The sequence below is a fragment of the Diabrotica undecimpunctata genome, chromosome 2, assembly GCF_040954645.1.
Source record: "Diabrotica undecimpunctata isolate CICGRU chromosome 2, icDiaUnde3, whole genome shotgun sequence".
NCBI lineage: Eukaryota > Metazoa > Arthropoda > Insecta > Coleoptera > Chrysomelidae > Diabrotica > Diabrotica undecimpunctata.
In genome coordinates, this window is record NC_092804.1 from 144975166 (window position 1) to 144999691 (window position 24526).

General features: G+C 33.5%; 1 protein-coding gene across 4 annotated transcripts in view; it reads right to left on the reverse strand.

Annotated features, from left to right (window-relative positions):
• wdb (serine/threonine-protein phosphatase regulatory subunit widerborst) overlaps positions 1-24526 on the reverse strand; it is a 105286-nt gene that overhangs the window by 58147 nt on the left and 22613 nt on the right. For all 4 annotated transcript variants that reach the window (XM_072523651.1, XM_072523650.1, XM_072523653.1 and 1 more), the window contains exon 2: positions 9875-10071. In XM_072523651.1, the coding sequence (XP_072379752.1) occupies positions 9875-10071 (197 nt within the window). The remainder of the gene's footprint in view (positions 1-9874; positions 10072-24526) is intronic.

The window sequence follows — 24526 nt, forward strand, 5'->3', positions numbered from 1 at the left end:
TGAACTTCAGTTTATTGCTTTTTACTGCCACAGCCCAGAAATGAAAGAAACAAATAAAAAAGATAGAAGGAAATCCATTAAAAAAGCCCAAATTAGTTATTAACTAAAATGATACAAAGGGTGGTAATGATAGACTAGATCAACACCTCCATCGCTATCCCATCGCTAGAAAGAGGCTAGAGAAATATTATAAAAAAGTATTATTTCATTTATTAGATATAGCGGTGTGGAATGCTATTGTACTTTATAAGAAAAATGGTGGCCAAAAGGGCAACTTAGAATTTAGCCAGACAATAATGGAACAAAATATTAAAAATTTCTACCACACCACAAGAAAAGGAAGACCTAGTAATCTAGCAGGACCGTTTAGACTGACATGAGCGCCATTTTCCAGAATATGTTCCACCTAGGAAAAAAATGTTGCTCTATGTAGGAACTGCGCTATTTGCTGCAGTAAAAGGGATGAAAAAAATAAAAAAATAAGCAAGGAAACAAGGTATTACTGCAGAAATTGTAATATAGGACTATATGCTGTACTTTGTTTTATGATTTACCACACAAGATTAAATTTTTAAAATAAAACATTTTTTAATTTTCTTTATTTATACCCTTACTATAATTCTACGCAGGTGATATGTTTTTGCTTTTAATTATGCATACATATTAAATTTTCTAAATTAAAAATAATAGAAAAAAATTATATTTTTTTAATACGCCCCTGTCAAGGGGGAGGGTGGGTCATATATGGTACAATACTTAGTTTTATACCTAACCGTTAGAGATCGAATCTTATTTTAAAGTACTTATGTATGACTGTCCATATAGATAGAGCACATATTTCGTATAACCGGTAATAAAGCGCCATCTCAATGCAGCAAAGTTAACTTTTATGAAAATTTGCAAATGGCCGCGGACTGACAGCTGTTTATAAGAAATGTGCAATTTGATATTCAATTATAGAAGTTTCTACCGAATATTTTTGTACAAAAAAAAATAGCTACATTGTATGCTCTATGTTGGAACTGCGCTATTTGCTGCAGTAAAAGGGATGAAAAAAATAAGAAAATAAGCAAGGAAACAAGGTATTACTGCAGAAATTGTAATATAGGACTATGTGCTGTACGTTGTTTTATGATTTACCACACGAGATTAAATTTTTAAAATAAAACCTTTTTGTATTTTTTTTATTTATACGCTTACTATAATTCTACGCCCGTGATATGGTTTTGCTTTTAATTATGCATACATATTAAATTTTCTAAAGTAAAAACACTTAAAAAATATATTTAATTTACTAAATTAAAAATATGTACTAAAAAAAATTATATTTTGTAATACGCCCCTGTCACGGGGGTGGGTGGGTCATATATGGCACAATATTTAGTTTTATACCTAACTGTTAGAGATCGAATCTTATTTTAAAGTACTTATGTATGACTGTCCATATAGATAGAGCACATATTTCGTTTAACCGGTAATAAAGCGCCATCTCAATGCAGCAAAGTGAAATTTTATGAAAATTTGCAAATGGCCGCGGACTAACAGCTGTTCATAAGAATTGTGCAATTTGATATTCAATTATGGAAGTTTCTACTGAATATTTTTGTACAAAAAAAATAGCGACATTAAGGATAGACCTTCAAGAAAGAATTTCTCTAAGTATTTTTACGTATTTCGTTTATTTTGGTACTTTTTGATCAAAAATATACTTGTGCCATATATGCCACAATATGCACAGTCGTGCAAAACCCTCTCTCATATATGTATGGCACAATATGCGTTCTGAACTAGGTATTATTATTTTTTTTTATTTTACATAATGGATCCAAAAACGTTTTATGGTGAAACTTTTGTGGTAGTGATACCAGATGGTAGTGAAGACGAACGGCTATCAGTTGATGATATTTGACAATATTTGATATTAGACCTCACAAACCTTTGAAACTTTCTGAAAATGAGCTATAACAGATCTTAGGAACCTGTATTTATATGTCAATAGTGCAATTGCCAAACGCTAGAAGTTATTGGAACTCCAGTCTGAATCATCGATTGATCTCAGATATTAGGTCATGCAATTGATGGGAAGAAATAAAACGTTTTTTTACATTTTGCGAACAATAACGATGCTATTGCTGCCGGTAATCCTGGACATGATAAACTTTTTAAAATCCGACAGCTACTAAATAAACAGAGGAATCAGTTAGGTACTCAAAGTTCCGAAAGAGAAATTTTTAGCCATATATGAGCAGATAATTCCAACAAAGCCGCGTTCATCTATAAAACAATATAATTCGCAAAAACCCCACAAATGGGGATATAAGGCGTTTGTTCTTAGTGGTGTCAGCGGATTTTCCTACAATTATGAAATTTTTGTAGGAAGCCAAACTAATGTTGTACCCGATTTTCCTGATTTAGGGGTAGGTTCAAATGTGGTTCTTCGGCTAACACAAACAGTACCAAGACTTATAAATTACAAAATATTCTTCGATAATTGGTTCAACAGCGTCCCATTGCAAATTTATCACTAGGAACAGTTAGAATAAACAGAGTGCCAAACAGTAATATGCCAAAAGAGGCTGAATTAAAAAAGAACGGCCGAGGAGCTATGGTAAAGAAAGTTGCCACAATTGATGGTACAAAAATATCTGTTGTTACATGGTATGACAACAAATTAGTAAATATTTTATCAATATAATATGCTGTGAGTATGCTAACAGTTGAAGTTAAACGGTTTTCGAAAAAGGATAAGACACATATAATGATTCCATGTAGAAAAGCTGTAACGATCTACAACAAGTATATGGGGGATATCTCCCGGATGCAATGTTGGGATATTATAGGATCAAACTCAGATCCAAAAAATGGTATATGCGTATATTTTTCCAATTATTGATTTAATGACTGTCAATGCGTGGATTCTTTGGAGAAGAAGTGACAATGAGCATAATAATTTAGCTCTGGAAGATTTCAAAATGGCAGTAGCAAAGTGTTTATACAAAGTTATTAAAGCTGGTTTTGCTAAAAAAAAAGGGTCGTCCGTGTGGAGCTATGGAAAACAAGAAAAGAAGGGGTCCAGCAACCGATATTCCAATGCAAGATGTACGAACAAATGGATATGGACCTCTTCCATTATGGTGTAGTGAAAGACAAAAATGCAAATATCCCTGTGGTTCAAAAAGCTTCATAAAATACGAGAAGTGTTATGTTTTTCTTTGCTTAAACACAGATAGAAATTGTTTCTACAACTTTCACACAGAATAATTATTATAATTAGAAAGTAATAGACGTCATTTTTTTTATTAATTTTACTTGTTGAATCTTGTTTTAATGCATAGTGTGCCATATATAACAAAAAAAAAATACAAAAAACTAACCAAGTAGGATTTTTTTTTTATATTTCTACCGTAATATTGATGTCAAGATTGTAATCATAGATTTTTTTTATAATTACTTTACAAGCATAATCGAATTATGAAATAAAAAAAAATGGATAATTTGTTTACAGTAAACTCTAGTATTAAGTGGTTAAACCCTAACCTGTAAGCGCGCCGCGAAGTTTGAGAACCTCTGGTTTAAAAATAATTTTAGGAAACATGAACATAAAATTTATTTTGAAACATCCTTAATTATAAACCTCGTTAAAATGCAAAAAGTATAAAAATACCTATAAGTATATATATTTTTTTATTATGTTTCATATATCGTTACTTTATGTACGTGTTTTATTTTAAAGCTAATTATTTTTTGTTTGTGCATATATCTTTTATGTCTGCAAAATATTAACCGATCATAATCTGATGATAATAATAATAATAATAATAAGTTGTAAGTATCTACTTACGTCATCCCTAACTTATCATAATGACCTTGTTAAATTAAGTCAAATTTAACATATCTACAGAATAAGAAATAAACAGCATTATTGGAAAGGGCTTCAAGAGTTTTAAATAAAAGATTACTAATGTTACTATTGTGATTACTGAGATACCATCGAGCCGATAAAGGAGGTATTTAACCCATTTTATATTTTTTTATAATGTGTGTTACATTTTACGGCACATTTTCCACTTACAAATATCTAATTTTTATTAATTTTCAAAATTTCGAATATCTTTACTCTGTTGGTTTCAAGGGATTTGGTATATTTTTCCGCGTGTTCATCCGTTCGGAAAAAATTTTCCTTTTATTAAAGAAATTTCATAGCGTTTCGACGAAGTTTCATGTCATTTTCCATATGCTGTACGCTTTTTATTAAAACCAAAGATTTTCGACAATATGAATAAGTTCGTAAGTCAATAAGACAATATGAATAAGTATCTTTTCTCGGTCTAAAGAAAGAATATCTGGAACAGAGAAGGGCGCGAGCTGATGACGGCGGGAGTTACGGGTGTAACAAAGTTCACACAGAAAACTTTCTCAGAATAGAAGCCGATGTTGTTTTCCAAAACACATGTACTCAGTACTTTTACATTTATATCTGAACCCCACTTGTTATGTTCTTCAATCAACTTCCTTCTCATATATTCCAAGGCTTCATGGTCTTGATCTTTTAACTACTTCACTAGCCTGCAAAGCTGAAAGTGTATACAGCATTTTCGTTGAGCGGAAATGCCACGATCCTACATTTTTGTTTCTATTCATCCAATGCGTATTCTAAGACTATTTTTAATATTCTAGCATATTTTACAGATATTTAAGCTACATTATAGGTGCTTTAAATGCTTTTTGTACCATTTTAAGTTTTTTATTTCTCGTGTTAGGGCCCCTAAGAACCGATCAATTCTATGACCAACTACAAGTAGAATGTGAAAACGCACAGAAGAGAGATGCAGTTATAGTCCTGGGTGATATGAACGCAAAGCTGGGAAAAGAGCCAATATATGCAGAATCCTTTGGTAACCATAGTTTACTGATATTACCAGCAACAACGGTATAAAAGTGGCACAGTTGGCAATGGCAAACAAACCAAGAGTTGTTAGTACGTGTTTCCCTCATAAAAATATTCATAAAGGAACCTGGATGATATCTGGTACTAATAAATTTAATCAAATTGATCACATATTAATATCTAAGCGGTGGGCAACCTCCGTAACAGATGTTAGAACTTATAGAGGCGCAAATTACGATTCGGACCATTTCTTGGTTATATCGAAGATAAAACAAAGAATATCAATGGTAAGAAAAGAGAAAGGCGCCAAACAAAGAAAATGGAATACACATATGTTTAAAAATCCTAAAAAGAAGAATGAGTACCAGCAAAAAATGAAAGTAATATTAAATGAAAGAGTAGAACAAAACAACGTTGAAGAAGAATGGAATATCATCTAAACGACAATTACAAATATGGCAAAGGAAACATTAGGTGAAACCTCAAGCAAAAGAAACGAGGAATGGTTCGACCAAGATAGCCAAGAAGTAATAAATAGCAAAAATATAGCTAGACAGAAATGTCTACAAAGGGATTCCCGATCGAATAGAAAGGCATATGAAGAACTCAGAAAAGATGCAAAGAAAATATGCAGAAGGAAAAAGAGAGAAATGTTGAATAGAAAAATACAACAAATTAGAGATTATAATAACAGAAGAGAGACTAGAAAATTTTACAAGGAAACCAAGCAATGCACCCAAGGATACATGACGAGATCAACAGTTTGTAAGGACAAAAATGGGGCAATTATCAGCGAGAAAGAGAAAATAATGAAAAGGTGGAAGGAGCATTTTCAAGAGCTGTTAAACCCAGAAAAAGAACAAAACGAAGATGAAGAGATAATTCACCACACAGCAGAACAACTAGTTGAGCAACCAACATTGGAAGAAACGATAAATGTCATAAACCATCTAAAAAATAACAAAGCACCTGGCACAGATGGAATAACTGCAGAACTGATAAAGAATGGTGGACATGCGCTATGGAGACGTATCCATAAACTAATCGACCGCATATGGACACTAGAAGTCATCCCAGAAGATTGAAAAGTAGGAATCAGACTTATGATTAAGAGACTATAGACCAAATACATATGTTAAGCGGTATACATGAAAAATGTGTTGAATATAACATACCTATTTACAACTTGTATATCGATTTCAAACAGGCGTTTGATGGAGTAGATCGACAAAAGATGTTAAAGCAACTATCTATGTTAGGGATACCCAATAAGTTGGTTAAACTTATACGAATGACTCTGGAAGGTTCCAAAGCTATGGTGAGAATTGATGGAGATATGACGCAGACCTTTGATATTGAAAATGGATTTAGACAAGGGGATGCCTTATCAACAACACTTTTTAATCTAACTTTAGAAGCTGTTGTTAGAAAACTGGATATAAACGGCTGTATTAATACAAGATCTATGCAAATATGCGCATATGCGGATGATGTTGCCATAATAAGCCGCAACAAAAGGGTGTTAAGCGAAAAAGTTATAGAACTGAAACGAGAAGCTGCTACGTTTGGTCTATATATAAATGAAAGCAAAACAAAATATTTGGAGTGCACAAAATCGAATGAACATGAGAATCTGAAGGTAGACAACCATACCTACAAATATGCCTCCACTTTTCCCTACCTAGGCTCAATAATAAATGACAACAACATCAGTCAAGAAATACAAGCACGGATTCTTAGCGGTAATAAGTGCTTTTATGCATACAAAAACTTAATGGAAAGTAAGTTACTGAATCGTGAGTCTAAGCTGAGAATTTACAAAACAGTAATTAGACCAGTGGTCACATATGGATGTGAAACGTGGACCCTCTCAACCACTGATGAAAATCAACTGAGAATATTTGAGCGCAAAATACTAAGGAAGATATTTGGACCAACCCAATGCAGCTATGGTTCGTGGAGAATTAAAATGAACCACGAGCTGGATGAACTAATGCAGAGCGCAGATATTGTTAGATTTGTAAAGTCACAAAGACTAAACTGGCTTGGTCACCTAGAAAGAATGCCAGATAATCGAGCTGTAAAAGTAGTCCAGACATGGAAGCCCCAAGGAAACAGAACAAGAGGAAGGCCCCGTAAAAGATGGATAGACGACGTAGAGAGGGATCTTAAAACCATGAACATCAGGCAGTGGCGAAGGAAAGTATCCGACAGGGCAGAATGGAAGAACATTGTTAAGCAGGCCTAGACTCACAAAGGGTTCTAGCGCCATTAGAAGAAGAAGGCTTCCTAAGACTTCTTAGGGAGCCTAACATGGCTTAACGGGCCTGCATTTAAAGCAGAACAAAAAGAATTTCATCTCTAAAGTCTTTTTGTTCTGCTTTAAATGCTTTTTGTGCCATTTTAAGTTTTTTATTTCTCGTGTTAGGCCCCCTAAGACTTCTAATATTTTATCAATTTTTTTATATAAAAATAAATGCAAAAGAATTAGTATTAATGACATAAAAATCTCCCAAGAACTGTTTATTATTCAAGATGAGTTGCTGTTTTGTTACAATTTTATTTAAATATTATTTACGGTTTGATGAATAAGTAATTATGAGGAATTGATAAGAACTTTAATCAATTCAAAGGACAACTCTAACTAAATTCATACTACACTTAACATTTTCATTGTATAAATGAATTGAATTACTATATATTCACTTTTATTACTAAACGAGATATATTAAGGAAACAGAAATAAAGAAGCATATGATGCTTGCTCATTTGATGAACATTTAAATAAACTTAATATAGATCAGCTTAATCTTCGGACAAATCGAAAAAAGTGCGTATTTGCTCGCGAAAAAGTAAAATATTTAGGACAAGTTACACCAAAATAATCCAATCATTCGATGACCTAAATTCGAATAAATATGTAAACGGATCGTGGATACTTGTTCACACAAGGAGTCATCTAGCGTTACTCGTCGGAAGAAGACGAAGAAGAGGCTCAATTAGTAGCAGCCACACATTAGCGTGAAACCATTATGAAGGAATATCATGATGTGCCAACTGCTGGTCATTATGGCATGAACTTACTTTGAGAAGAATTGATCAAAAATTCGTCTTTCTAGCCATGCGCCGTTTTGTCGCTGATTATATTAATAATTGCCCAGATTGTTAAAGATATAAGGCCTCTAACCAGAAACCAGGTGGATTGTATCAAACCCCTTTGTATGCGCAACGTTTCGAAACACCTGCCATCGATTTATTTGGACCGTTACCTGAAGGATCAAAAGGTGAACGTTGGAATTTGATAGTCGAAGACACATGTACTAAGTGTGTGGAGATATTTGCCCTAACTTAAGCAATCGCACAAGAAGTTTTTGGCTTCGGACCTGATTACAAAATATTACATTTTCGGTATTTAAACTGCCCGGAACCAAACTGAACAGTTTTAGCTATTGGTTCTAGTCTGCTGGCCGATTACTGCTGGACGTTCATTCGTGAAGCTACAGAAAATATCCGCCACAATATTTTACGGTAAGCGCACTAGTACTATACCACACTATATTATCCTACAATGCACAATTCTTCGTAGCAAATAAAGTATGGGTGATAGAAAAATTCCAAGGTTGTTTTCAGCTTTCTAATGGTATTCTATCCATGTGACAAAAAAAAAAGAATTTTGTTGAGCAGTGAACCAAAGGTCTAAAACGGAGATGGGCTGGCTCCTGGCTGCGGCACTGTTCTCTCATTTGTTCACTGTTGACTCTTAAATATGTCATAATGTTCGTATTTTGAGAACGATTTCCGAAGTGGAAATTGAAACGTCAATAAACTTACTTTAACCTTTAATTGTGGCTTATTCCCATTTAAATCGTAATTATGTCATAAGACAGCAGAATGTAGGAAGAGCTAATCTTCTTACAAATTAATTAATACCGATGACATTAACACATAGTTTCCTGCTGAGAGGAGGATAAGCAAATATATTCACAACTGAAAAGAGCAGCCAAGAAAATTGGACTAGAACTCAACATAAAAACGACAAAAATACGTAAAGAAATAGAAACCAAATAGAGTAGAAGAATATGTTGAAGAACATAGAGAGAAAGGATGAAATTCAAAAAAGAATAAGCAACAAAGCATACATTCCGCTGACTCACATATTCAGATCCAAAACCATACATCGAAAATCTAAAATTAGGACCTACAAAACCATTATCAAGAAAGATCTTTAAATAGATCAACGAAAATGGGACATAGTGATCTACTGTACACATGAACTTAACAAGAATTGGCTAGGTTTGAGAAACTCCTAGACGATCAATTGCAAGAGGAGCCCTAGATAGTAAAATATAGTGCAGAAGACCAACAGAGAGACCGCGGAAAAGATGTAAGACACGTAAAACTTAATGGAGGTCAATATTGGAATCAGAAATTACAAGAAACCAAGACTTTATTTGGGCTCTAACGCCATTGGAAGAAGAACCGTTTCTAAACGCAACTGTGCTGAACTTTTTAGATTTAGAGGAGTAAAGCTTATAACATCAAGGAGAACATGCATTCAAAATAAAAGCAACTTCAATCAAATATGAAGGGTCTTACAACTCAAGGTATATTGCACTTTAACTAAATAGGTAAGAAGCTAACAGACTAAAGAAACATGACAATAAATTACTCATTGTTCTATTAATACATAATATATTTACTTAAATGAAGTTAAATGTGTCACATTTAACTTCATCTTTCCTCACTAGAGGTCTCTAGTAGCATACTCTGGTAATTATTTTTCCTTTAATTGCCAGAGTAGTCGGTGCGTTTTGATTTAGTTTGAGTCTTCTTACAAACTCTCTCTGATGACGGGTAGACCCAGAAACACGTGTTATGGAATGGTAAGAGACTCAAATTAAATCGAAACGCAACCATCTTCGTATATATTTAAATGTTCTTCCTAAAGGAAAAATTATTAATGCAATTATTTATATAACTACTTACCATTTTAATAATTTCTGGATAAACAGGCTCAGTAAGAACACCCCGTCCTCCAGTTATATAATCCACCAGTTCATTCAAGGTACATCTTTTCACCTCTTTGCCCTTTAGATCTGCCACTGGATCCATAAAATCAAATGCTACACAGCACTGTCTAAGTTTACGTATGAATAGTTCTTCTTGTTCAGATGCTGGTACATCTGAAATGAATAAAAAGTAATTTTAATTTTAAGAAATATAGAAATTAATCATGATACGTAAAAAATGATCTAGTATACATTTTTATAATAAAGCAAGATTTTTTTTAGGGGGAAACTACTGAAGTTTTTGACTTGTATTCGTTACACACTAAAACATTTTTTTCTTTTAACTACTATAGTATAGAGCAAACTCTCGGAGACTACCCCACTTTAAACTTTTCTCTCTACTCATTATTTGAAAAACTCAGGGTAATAGTTATATTTATTCATTGTTATTCCTCTGCCTTGCACAGAGAATATCACCATCAGTAACATTACAGTCCTAATTGAGTCTGGACCTAACCTGTTTCACCAGCTGTTGATATCCATCGCCGACCGTTGACAATTTGCCGATCCAATCTTCTTCGCGTTCTCGTCTACATCGTCTTTCCACTTCAGTCTTGGTTTATGTGAAAGTACCAAAAGTTTAAGAAGTCATTCAAACAAAACGACTCGCAGACTTACATCCATGCACAAACTCAAACGGTACCTATTGAGCCACTTAAAAAATATTTTAATATATTGTACTTAATTTTAAACTAGTGAGTAGGGAGGAAACTGCCACTGGGTATTTTCCTACACGACTAAATTGTAATCAAACCATTTCCTTAATTTTCTATTCGTCATCCAGAAACTATGAAACGGGATCTTCTTTTTTCGAAGATAAAGTATTAAATGTACGCAGATACTGAAAGTATTAAGGGAAACGAGGGAAAAAGATAAAGCGAGTATCTGTCAAATCAATTCATCGACCAAAAAAAGAATCGACAGTGGGCGCTAAAAACTATCCTAAAGCCACAAACATAGATTTAGACTATACAGAAAAACATCGTTGAAAAAGGTCACACAGTGTTGAAAGATCTACTACTTAAACGAGAGGTCAAACGACTCCTCTACATAACAGATAAGATCGGGAAAGCGAGAACAATCGGCTTGTCTCAGACGCTCAGTTGAACACTGACCAATGGGAGTCCTGAATGCTTCACCCGGCCTGAACGTTTACTTCTTGTTGGCTAGATTTCAGAACTCCGCCTCCTACACATACGCGGGCTCGTAGCTCGATTTATTCCTATAGAATAATTATTGAAACATAAAAAAGCCTTCATAACTTCATTCTTTGCTTTTCTTTTTCATATTCCGAAATCATCTATTTGGAACGGTGGACTTTAAGAGTGTAGGCGCAAAATTTCGGGACAATGATTTTTAAATGCATTCATTTTTTTTCGATTCCTGAGAAAACTAATAAATATTTGTTTTAAATTTAAACGCAGAATGAAAGATTACATTATTGCCGAGGGCCGACAGTCCCTTAGAATAAACAAAAAGTTTCTTTTGAATAAGATATTTGAAATTAAAAATCACACTTAATTTTCTCTTCTTTTTTACCCCTGTAACTTACTAAAATAAATATTATAGAAGTTTTCAGCGACTTTCGGCCCTCGGTAATAATGCAATCTTTTATTCTGAGTTTCAATTTTTCAAAAATACTCATTAGTTTTCTCAGGATTCGAAAAAAATGAATGCATTTAAAAAGCATTGGCCCGAAATTTTGCGCCTACACTCTTAACTCCACTTCCTAAACAATAAGCGGTTTCATCCTATATTATTGGTGCCTCGAATACTCAGAATCTCTACCTTTGGGTACGTTATCTGTGGTACTATATCATCATTGGTCCTACGACCTTAGTTGAGCATCGACAATGCCTATTTCTCCATTCGGTCCTATTCTTTGCAGCTTGGTGCAGTTTGCCACACCTATTTTCCTGGCATGCTTATGCACGCCATCGGTCTATCTTAACCTTGGTCTACCTTGTCATCTAGTTCCCTTGGATTTTCGCAGTAGAGTACGTTCTGTAGGTTATCTTTCATTTATTCGAGCCAAATCTCTTGCCGACTATAGGAGTCTCAATTTTTATTGCAGTAACAGTATTTTTAATTAACGTTTTTCTAAAGAATTTTCTATCGAATACTAATACTCTGTTTTCATCCATATTAGAAAGTATCTAAGTCTCAGATCCATAAATTAGGACTGTGAGTATTAATGTTCGGTATAAAATTATCTTTCGATTTTCTTGTTAGACAATGACTTCTGAGGTGTTTGATAAGTCCTTATCTTCTGCTTGCAAGCGGTATGTTCGTGGTGTTTAGCATGCTTATCAGGAAAGAGAACTGTTAAACCACTTCAAAATCATAGTTAGCAATGTTAAAGTTTTGTCTGATGTTTTTGATTCTGTATTCTGTCCTTGAGCATTTTTTTGCTCTCGTTGATCATTAGACCCATATTATCTGCCGCATTTGAGAGTGCAGCGAACACCTCCTTGCAATTAAGGCTGTTCGTGCATGCGATAAGGTCCAAATCATCTGCATATACCAATATCTGGCTAGATTTATGAAATATTGTACCGCAGCTGTTCTCTCTTATAACTTTCTTTAGCGCAATGTTAAAAAGGAGGTAAGCCAACGCATCCCCCTGTCCATTCATCTGTTGGTGTGGAAATTCTTCAGTATCCCATCCAAATTTTCTTCTTACTTGGAGAGAGAAGTAGGGGATCAAGTACAAAAGCAAATAGGCTGGCAGGATGTTTTAATAAGTATTGTTGAGAATACTATAATATATATATATATATATATATATATATATATATATATATATATATATATATATATATATATATATATATATATATATTGTTATGATGTGTTGTTTTGTTTGAATGATGAGCAATGAGTATTTTTAATAATATAATATATAGGGTTTTTATCGCGGTTCTCAAAGAATTAGCTTGTAAGTACTTTTTAAATTATCTTTATTATAACTATTATGAAACACACATATATATCTAACCTAGCCAATGTAAATTTAAAATAAACTATCTTTAAATTGATATTCATATAAAACTAATTAAATTCTATAGACAATGTAAAATTTAAACAAACTATCTTCACAATTGAAATTGTTATGACACTAACTAAATTATATTAACAAAATTTTGTACCTTTCTTTCACTGAATGCCTAAATGAACTGTTTTCCACTATATAGATTCTAATCATCACTGAATGTCTTCGTACTTCGGTTATCCTTGTTTTTGTGAAATTACTTTTTCCAATTATCAGCTTCTACCAATTTAAGATATAGTTTTCTTCACCAGCATTTATACACCACCAAGCAAACCAGCAAACGCCATTTATATTTATTCTTCTTTTCAATATACCAATATCCAATTATTATAAGTTGATTTATACTAATCTCCAATCATAATATAATTTTAATTTCTTCCAATGTCCATCCAATATTCTTCTAATATACTTTTATAATCTTCAATAATTATTTGTGTATAATTATAAATGTGCATTAAATATAGGCATAATTTTTAATCTTCATTTAACTCACTATATTAAACAATTTGACTATTTGTAACTGATTCACTGACTCCAACTAACTTTCATATTTCTTACTAAACTTTTCTGACTGACTTCTTGAAAATTCTGAACAATTTACTTCACTAACTAAATGTGTCTACTAACTTTCATAATAAACTGGCCTGACTTCTGACTAAAAACTGCCATCTTGAATCCAAATCACGGGTATTTATATCTTTTTGGATATTCTAGAATCATCTGGTAAGAAATCATGTTCGATTTCCTTCTATTTCTTCGATATGGATGTTCTCGAAAAAATATCTGTTCCATCCACCGACATAATCATTATTCCAGAATGTTCGACCGTAAACAATGGTCACACTCTGCACTCTGGAGAATTCGTTAATGTTCCATTGATAATTTTGTTGACATTTAGGCTTTTCAGATCAGAATAAACATTCAAATTAGTAACTAACACTCTAATTTAATAAAATACACATTTCAAACAATATATTATTATAACCCCACTTTATATTCCCAATTATTTCCTAAAATGTCACTTGGAGAGTAAGTATATCTGTCTATCACTCACTGTATAGTTGGTTGCCTATGCACATGGCTCACTTAAATATATTTACAACATTAAAATACAACTTTTTACAATTATTATATGCTAATTTATTAAAAATGCCCTCACATAAATATATTTTTATTAAATTCTCTAGTATTTAACTTCTTAAAATAACCAAATACTTGTTATATCTAAAATTATTTAGTATATAACTTATAAATTAATTTTTTAAACAATATCATTTCAATATATATATATATATATATATATATATATATATATATATATATATTTGGAATATATTCAATGGTTGAATAGCAGAGGTTTTATCGGTCAATAATTGGCAAATAAAAGTCGTCAACTACTTTATTGATTTATTCGAATACGTTTCGCTTTTATTTTTAAAAGCATCATCAGTTCACTACAAATAAAAAAGATTTTAGAATATAAGTAAACAAACCAACAGGGTTCATACTTACAAAAACAATTTGTAGGGTTTTTTTTTATAGATGTTATAAAAACTCTACGATAACTTAACATTAAAGATTACAAACTAAACGAGAGAAACGAAACAAAAAAATACAAGTAAAACTGTAAGAACATTAGTTCATTTAATTTTAACCGATGAACTTTAGATGTTTTTAAATAAATATTGACGTTATACTCCAGTTGTCAGAGACGAAAATGTCACTGAACCTCTAAAAATCGTACGAACACGCTGAATTTTGCTGAGTATGTCAATTTTGGGACCCTAAAAAGAAGCAAAAAAGTTTGCTACTCCTACTCCCGTGCTTTCCCCAAAACTCGCCTCGTAAGGAGAGAGGGGAGAACGGACATCGATTACCAAGAATCTGTACGCCGTAGAAAAAATGTTTCAAATAAAAAATGTAGCTGAGATAATTTTAAACAAAAATATTTATTCGCGTTTTTTTGTAGAATGAACAATTCTCTCAATGCTATATTTCTTGTTTGAAACATTTTTTTTTGTACGACGCGACGTACAGATTTTTGGTAAATCGATGTTTTTCGGTCCCCTCCGCCCCACGAGGGAAGGTTTTACGGGGAATCCCTGGGGTAGGAGTGGCAAACATTTCTGCATCTTTTTTGGGGTCTCATAACTGATATTCTCAGCAAAATTCAGCTTGTTCGACTCGTTTTTAGAGATCAAATCTCTGACGACTAGACTATTACTGAACATATTTTATTTATAACTTAAATATAACACGCCCGATATTATACAACTATTTGGTTGACATTTTACATCGTGTGATCAGTAAAAAAAATTATATATTAAATACTTTTGAGGTGTTGTTTACATTCAATTAAAACGTAAGTTACATAATATCATAGTACAAAGCTGATGTTTGTACTAAAATAAAATCGAAAGATACATTCCATGTGATTCATGCATAATGAATCACATGAATAGGATTTAAATTATCGGGATTTGAAACAAATGCAATTTTACCAATGTTAAATATATTATAACACCAACACCTTAAACTTTACAGGAAACTTCATAGTACCTTTTTAAAGTACTTGAATAAGCAATAATATGGGACTTTGTAGATCTATTTAGTAAATTAACTAAGAGATTTATGACGAAAATAAGATCGATATCTATTTTTTTTTTTCGTGAAAAAACAACAATACTAGCCTTGTTATTTCTACTCGAATTGCAATTATAAGTTTTCCACTTAAAATTCACTTTATTTAAGGCTGTTTTATCGGTGCACCAAAACCTATGACAGTGTTTTCTGTTATTTACCGACAAAATGTCTTGAAATTTGGACAGGTTATTCGAAATTATTATGCCTTTAAACTGATGGTTTTACTTTTTTTATTTTTTTGAAACTTCTGTTGAAAAATTGGATTGCACTGTTTAACGTTCTATTATAACCAAACTTTTTATGACCATCACTTGAAAGAGTTTTTTTTTCTGTAATCGTTGATTTTTGTTTCACCTTTCTGTGTCCAGTAATAATCGAGAAAAGCGTGTTCCAACTTTGAAGAAAATTGCTAAAAAATACTAAAATCTAATAGTGAAACGTGTTATTCATCATCGGCGCTTAGTTTCATCGTTATCACCTTCGTGACGTCAAATCTCATAAACGTACGGTCAGTTAGTTCGTGTTAAAACTAATTTGAATGGAGAATAATGTATTTGTTGTCATTAAACTACCCGTCGGCCGGCGGCACTGAGTAAAGATGGTCTGGCGTAAGCAGTGTAGAAACGTAAGTGATACGCCCATTTCAAATCGCAGTGTGCTTGAACTGCTAAAACAGCCTTAAGCATCAGTAATGGGATCCAGAAGTTTGAACAATTTAAAAATAATAATTTTGAAAAAAATTACGGTTAAAAGTGAAAAAATAATTTTTCACATTTTTAAAAATACCATAATTTTTCACAGAAGTATAAAAGTACTACCGAGAATACCTAAAATTTGTTACAGAAAAAAAAATTACGATTTTTTTTAATTGTAGCTTAAAAATTAACTGATATATGGTTTTTTAAAGTTCGAACAAAGAGCTTAAAGAATTTCTTAATGGCTCAACTTTCATAAGCATGTAGATTATAAAATTTCCTTTAAAATGACATAAAATATTGTACATGACACTAAAATCAGGAAAAAAAACCATTATAATAATACTTCTAATTTTCCGATTAATTCTTTTTTCGTTTTTCAAATTCTTTTTTAAGCTATGAGGGGTAGTTTTTAAGGGATGAAAATGTGTAAAAAAATTATATAAATTTTCGGTAAGATAGTTGGTTAATATAAATGATGTATCAAATTGTAAAAATATGCCTGTAAATGATTTTTTCAATTTGTGCGTAATAAGGAATGATTTTTAAGAGCGTAGGCGCAAAATTTTGGGCGAATCCTGAAAAAACTAATAAGTATTTTTGAAAAATTTAAACGCAGAATGAAAGACTACATTATTACTGAGGGCCGAAAGTCCCTGAAAATTCTATAATGTTTATTTTAATAAGTTACAGGGGTGAAAAAAAAAAGAGAAAATTTAGTGTGATTTTTAATTTCAAATATCTCATTCAAAAAAACTTTTTGTTTATTCTAAGGGACTTTCGGCCCTCGGTAATAATGTAATCTATCATTCTGCGTTTAAATTTTTTCAAAAATATTTGTTAGTTTTCTCAGGATTCGAAAAAAATAATTGCATTTAAAAAGCATTGGCCCGAAATTTTGCGCCTACGCTCTTAAGGGTTGAAAAAGACCCCGGCACTTTTCTTATGTAAAAACGTTTGGCATTTCTTTCCTCATGTAGCTGTAGCGTCCTCCATGGATGTGTTAGTTATTGCTCTGGAAACCTCAGTCTTTTAACATTATTGCCACAAATTGGTCGCATTGCTCTTGTAGTGATCCTATTCCTTTTCCAAGTAAACATTCTGCTATCCTAACTTGGCTGCACCGTACTGATGACGACCAAATAGTCAGAAATACGTATTTACGGTTGCCTTCCATCTTATATGCAAATTTTATTATATATATTACAACTGTGGTAATCTGAAAACTGCATATAGCACGCATAATTAGTGCGAAAAGAACAGTATGAGGTCGTTCTGCTAAGACAGAATATAGTATGAAATTAGTACCAACCTACGAGCTTGTTTTTAACACCCATTAGATTCAATTTTAGTTTTGTTGATAACGGAAACGTCAAATATACGTTTATTTTCTCATTAGTAATAATTCTGATTTTATTCGCAAAAAACAGAATAAAGAAAATGATATTTCAAGTTAGAACTGAACATAAATTTAAAATTCAAATGATTCTGAACGTCAAGATCGAAAGAAATTCAATATTCCATATACAATTTCAGAACGTCAACAAGTTAGGCCTAACGATTTTTTGTAACGCCTTAAAAAATATCCTTTTAAAGAGGCACTGGCTGATTATTGGGATAGTAAAAATTTGTTTACAATCATCCAAAACAAAAAAATATTTTTAACCGTTGATCATCAGTGCTACTCGTATCAAGCTCATAATAATTACATTAAAAAAACTGAAGATGTCGATTTTACATATTACCATGAAGAAGCGGATACGCGGAATGTTTTTCACGCTCATAAAATTGCACCTTGATCAAGGATTTTAATTAAAGCTTCGGATACTGATGTTTTAGTGATTTTGCTGGGAAATATGCACAAAATTTCACAATACGCAATTTGGCTAGCCTCTTCAGCAACTAAAAAGTTACATAACCAACGCCTTGATTGCATCAACTGCATCTAGGCTCTGAAGTTGGGTTCAAATACCTGCTTTCCACGCATCTACAGGTTGCTATTACACAGCAGCATTTTATAATAAAGAAAAAATTAGACCATTCAAAATATTTTCTCAGAATGAAAGGTATCAAACCGTTTTTACAACGTTAACTGATGAAGCCGACATATTCATTGATGAAAAAATGAATGAATGAACTGCAACAGAGTAAATGATGCAAGAAATCGCATTTTTAAGAAAACTTATGCTGCGAAAAATTAAAATTTTTGACTTCAACACTACATCCCCATGCTGAAAATCTTTACAACAAAAAATTTTAAAAACTAGTTTTGTTAACTCCATGTGGTTTAATGCAACTGAGTCGGAATGTACAAAACACCAACCTAAAAACTGTGGTTGGCATTTAGATGATTATTTAAAACCAACAGGATTTATTGACGTATATTTAAAGGCGTATGAATAGAGAACGTGAACTCACAGAAATTGTCAAGAAGCGTAAAACGTCTTAACTTGGACACATATTTAGACACGACAGGTATAACTTCCTTCAGCTTATTATAGAAGGGAAAATAGAAGGCAGACGCGGCCCGAGTAGACGACAAATGACCTGGCTGCGCAACATCAAAGATTGGACAGGATTAGACTTTCAAAGTTTAATAAGGAAAGCAAAAAATAGGGAAGGCTTTGCAGAGGTCATCGCCAACCTTCGCTAAGAAGACGGCACCTAAAGAAGAAGGATTTATTGGGGACCAAACGCCTTTGAAAGTGCAAGACATTCTCGAAATGACAGAAAATGATGGCAAATGTAGCGAAGACAATAATGAAAATTTTAGTTCTGATGAATCAGAAGTAGAATAAAAATCACTAATTGGAATCAATGTTTTACAAATGTAATATTTATATTTATGGTTTAGAATAAAAAAAATTTGTACTGAATAAAATATCTTTTAAAAAAGTCATTTTTTAATTATTAATTAAGTAATTATTATAGTCTGGACAAAATTATATCGGGCACCTCTTGTTTTTTTATAATTATTAACATACTAAATTACCTATCAAATAATTTTTATTATAGATATAAGAGTTGAAGCTTTTGTAATGTTTCAGGCGGCCGAATAATAAACATTTTTTGTAAATTTGTAAGATGTCTTTTTTGCATAAAAATAGCGCCTCATATGAAAAAAAGAAGAACAATTTTTTGTCACAAATTAAACGAAGAATTCAAAAGTGATTTTTGATTTAAAATATCTCAGTGGCGTACCATTTTCTTCTTTAAATAAATTGAGACCAATACCCCTATGCTCGACAATGATGAATATAAAATTCTTAATTGTATACAAAAAAAAAACTATCAATAACTACGTCTTAAAACACGCCAAATTTCATTTGCATACCCCAACCAGTTTGAGAGCAATAAATAAATCATCGGTTTGTAAGAAAAATTTATTAAAACACTGAATACATTTATATACATAGCAAACTGTCATTACTTTTTCAGCAGAATTACTCCCTGAAGTTTTGTTGTATTTATTTACTAACACCCTATGTATTATAAAAATATGTATTATTCAAATAGACTAAAAACCGACACTTTGAACTTTAATAGAGGAAGCTATATAGGGGTTTATATAAATCAAAAATGGTTGACAAAATGGTATCTTATAACCTTAATTCAAACTCTATAAATGTTTTTCAACTTAATAAGTATATTAAAATAAATACTTCAAGTTATAATTTATTGAATTACTGTAATAAGGGGCAGTTTTCGCCTCTCAGAATAATAAGCACACATCGGCATTGGATATATTTTGAAGTTAAGGGTAAATAGAGATTAATTCCAATATTTGTATTATATTAATACAGTAAAAATATACCATATTTTTACTGTAGTAGTCTGAACCATTTCTGCAACCTTTCCTTGAAGACAAGTTCTAAGCTTAAAATTATTCTCTTAAATTTATTTATCCAAAATCAATTGTGTATTTTTAATTACAATAAAAGAAATAAAATTGGATAATAGTTTCCAAATTCTATCTATCTTAAATATTCATATATTTTTTTTTCAAATAGATATAAATAGAATGGGAGCACTTGCCAAGTTAGTGTAGTTCACTTGACTCTAAAAAACTCAAATCCTTGAAGGTATTGTTTTGTAACTTTCAGACAAAGGAAAACATATTTTAACAAAATTATATCATATCAGATTAAATAAAAAAATAATAAACAATAAAAATACCCAATAATAAAAAGCTAGCATAAACAACATAACATTCCAACAATATTTTATATGAAAACCTATCACAACTATGTAATTGAACATAAAAACATTGGTTGGGTGGAACATAAAATTTATGAATGAATATGTATTCTATTATTTGGTTATTTTATTATATGCAGTTTGAATGAATTTCTATTCTTATTTCAAAAAATGGCAACTTTAATAATCCCCTGTTGGCATTGTTGTTGTTTAGGTTTACTTCCCTTACATATAACATTTTTGAGAGCAGTGTGTAGAGTTTAAATTGAAATATACCAGGGTGCATTAACTATCGCTCAAAGTATTTTCAATTGTTCCTTCTGGGTGGTCGCTCCTTGTTTCCTGGTTTATTACTGGGTAATGAAGTAAAACTTCATATCTGTGTAACATTCAAGTTTAAACTGGAAAGACTCCAGGTGGTGTACCAGAACAGAATCAAAGTTATCATGTAGTAAAAGATTTGGTGGAACGATATAATAAACTCATGGACAAAAATATCAAATATTTTGGAATTTTCCAATATTTTTGTATAATATTATTTCAAAATAATTTTAGATTACTGATGTCACTCATATAGTAGACTTATGTACTCAATTTGTTTGAAATATTTTGACGTTTATTCAGCATTTAGTGTCATTCATGCATTTTATCATAAAAAACCTCCACGTAAAGAAAAAACCATAGTCATTCGGTTAATTTTAGTTTAATTTACTTTAATTTTTGAGGTAAAGGTTAAAGGGGGGATAAAGCGGTCAATAGGTACGGCAAAATCATATTTCAACAAAAACGAGTACCTATCGGAGGTCAGAAAAATAAGTGAAGATGAGATTTCTGACCTCGGCCAACTTCGAACAGCTCTACAAAATGCGGCAAAATTGGCTACCGAGAAGAAGAAAAATGGAAAAAAATCCCCCTATTGGTGGACAGATGAGATAGAGGATCTACGGGAGAGACGCCTCAGAGCTCGAAGGAATTATACGAGAAGCCAGGGCAACCTCGAGCTTAAAGAAACATACAAGGATTTGGAAGAAAATATTAAATAATACAATAAAAAAAGAGAAAAAAGAAAAGTGGCAGACCCTGATAAAAGCAATCGACGAGGATATATGGGGTGATGCATACAAAATCACAATGAAGACCTTAAAGCTAATGGCCCCAAATAGACTCGACGAAGACCAGCGGATGAGATCAGCTGAACTCCTCTTTTCCACCAAGAACATGCAAGATTTCACCAAGGTTTTCCCAATCATGATAAAGGAGTTTACAGAAGAGGAGGTGAAAACCGCTGGTCAGGATACGAAGACAGGGAAAGATCCCGGCCCTGGCGGGCTGCCACCAGAGGCAACAAAGATAATAGCAACTGAGAAACCAGGTTTGATCAGAAGAATATTTAATGATCTACTGCAGAAACAAGAGTTTCCCAGGGACTTGAAGGAGGCGAACTTGGTTCTACTCTTAAAGCCCGGGAAACCCCCTGATTCACCGACCTCTTATCGGCCAATATGCCTTCTGGATTGCCTTGGTAAGTTCTACGAAAGACTTATCAAGAAGAGGCTGGAAGGTATGTTGGAAGATGAGAGAGTCTTATCCAACCAATAGTACGGATTTAGGGAAGGCAGATCGACAATCGACGCCGCGACCAGGATAAGGAACGCGGCCAAATCAAGCAAGAAAAGATGGGTAGTTCTTGTTCTGTTGGACATAAAAAATGCTTTTAATTCAGCAAACTGGGGCCTCATAGTAGGCCTAGTAGTCGAATGCGGGGCTCCGGAATATATGTCCAATACAATAAAGGACTACCTTTCTGAACGATCCGTATGCATATCCAAGAAGAAAAAGAAACAAATGACCGCGGGAGTACCCCAGGGGTCACTCCTGGGACCGTTACTCTGGAACATGTTATACAATGGAGTACTAGAAATTCACAAGCAGAGACAAGGAGTCAAAGCGATAGCATACGCAGACGATCTAGCCCTATTGGTTGAGGATGATATGAATTGGGGCATAACAGAAAAGGTAAATAAAGCAATAAACACGACCGCGGCGTGGATCGAGAAGAACGACTTAAAATTAGCAGTAGACAAGACAGAGATAATAATTCTGAGAGGACCAAGGAAAAGGGATGACTTAGTTTTCAAATATCAAGGCTCCGAAATAAGACCCCAAAGGACAGTCAAGTATCTCGGTATTACTTTCGACGACCGACTTACCTTTGGGCAGCACATACAAGAAGCATGTCGAAACGCGGAAGGGAGGACCTCAGCATTGAACAAATTAATGCCAAACATAAGAGGGCCCGGATCTCAGAAGAGATCAGTTATGTTACAATCAATATTATCGATCATCTTAGACAAGGCCCCCGTGTGGCACGAGGTCCTCCAGATGAAGAAATATAATGACATGCCTTTTAGGGCTGAAGGAAACCTCTGATCAGGGTGTGCAGCGCGTACAGACTGTATCTACCATTGCCTTACAGGTAGTGGCTGGTTCTGTACCCGTGCACATCCTGGCCAGGGAGAGAGCTCGAATGTATCAGAGGGGCAACGGGGCAGTTGGTTCAGGACCACAAGAAAGAGCCAGAAGCTTGGAGATGTGGCAGAGGGAATGGGCAGCCGAAGTCGAAAAGGCGGCCTGGACGAGGTCCCTGGTCCCGGATGTAGTGAGGTGGTATGGGTGTCGGCATCGGCGCGTCAGATACGGGCCAGATATGCTCGCTAAGAGCGGTTTCGGGCCCGTCGGTCGGAGAAAGAGGGGGTGGTTTAGTTGGTAGGCAGTGTCGTCACGCGGTGAAGCGTGAGATATTGAATCCGATACACCTGGGTAAAGGGCTGACACCCGATCCCAGACGGTCTTTTAGAAGATTCCACCTCCCAAAAAAAAGTTTAATTTACTAAGTTTAATTAAATATTAATTTGATTTAACTGTTTAAAACAAGTAAGCCACCAATTCGACACAACGAGGAAGCCCAAACATCACATTGTAATTTTGTACGAGGAAGGATGTAAACAAAAAGATATCGCAGGATGTCTCAGGAAAACTCGATCTACAGTTTCGGATACTTTAAAAAGGTACGAGACAAGAAATATTATATGAAGGCCTGGTCAAGGACGCTCAAGGTGCACAACCGCAATTGATGGCGGTTTTTTGGTTCTTAATTCTACACCAAACCGATTGACATTGATGTACCTCAGAAATAAGCTACTAAATGTTTGACAAATTCACATGTGAGTTCACAGTTAGACGAAGATTAAAAGAAGCAAACTTAAAGCCTAGACTCCCTGAGAAAGTTCCACGTCTTCTCCATAAAAGCTAGTCGGTTAGAATTTGCAAGAACACATATTCAGTAGAATATCGACAACTGCAAAAGATGATCTTTTCATTGATGAGACCAGAACCCTACTATGCAAGCTAGATGGTCGAAACCACGTCTACAGAAAAGTTGGAGAACGATTTGCCACCTGCAACCTCGCCCAGACCGTTAGTTTTGGAGGTGGTGGCATAATTCTTTGGGGAGGTATTAGTTGGGAGGGACGCACCGCACTTGTGGAAGTGATTGGACGGATGACTGGTGACCCTTATGTTCAAAACATCCTGCAAGATCATGTTTTGCCATATGTTGGTTACATTGGATATGGCAGATTCATGTTAATGCACGATAATGCTCGACGACATGCCGCTGCCATAGTGAGTAATTATCTTGATGAGATCCAAATTCGGAGATTGGTTTGGCCACCATTTAGCCCGGATTTAAATCAAATAGAGTAGACGTGGAATCAGCTAAAACGAAGCATATGACAAAGAAATTCCGTTCCAAATACTATAGAGCACCTTCGACTAGCTTCACAGGATGAATAGAATGCAATTCCCAAGGATATGTCCAAAATTTACTTACAAGCATGCCGAGAAGGATGCCAGCAGTAATTAAATCTAGACGGGGGAATACTCGTTACTGAATATGCACTTGTTTCAGTTAAAAAGATAC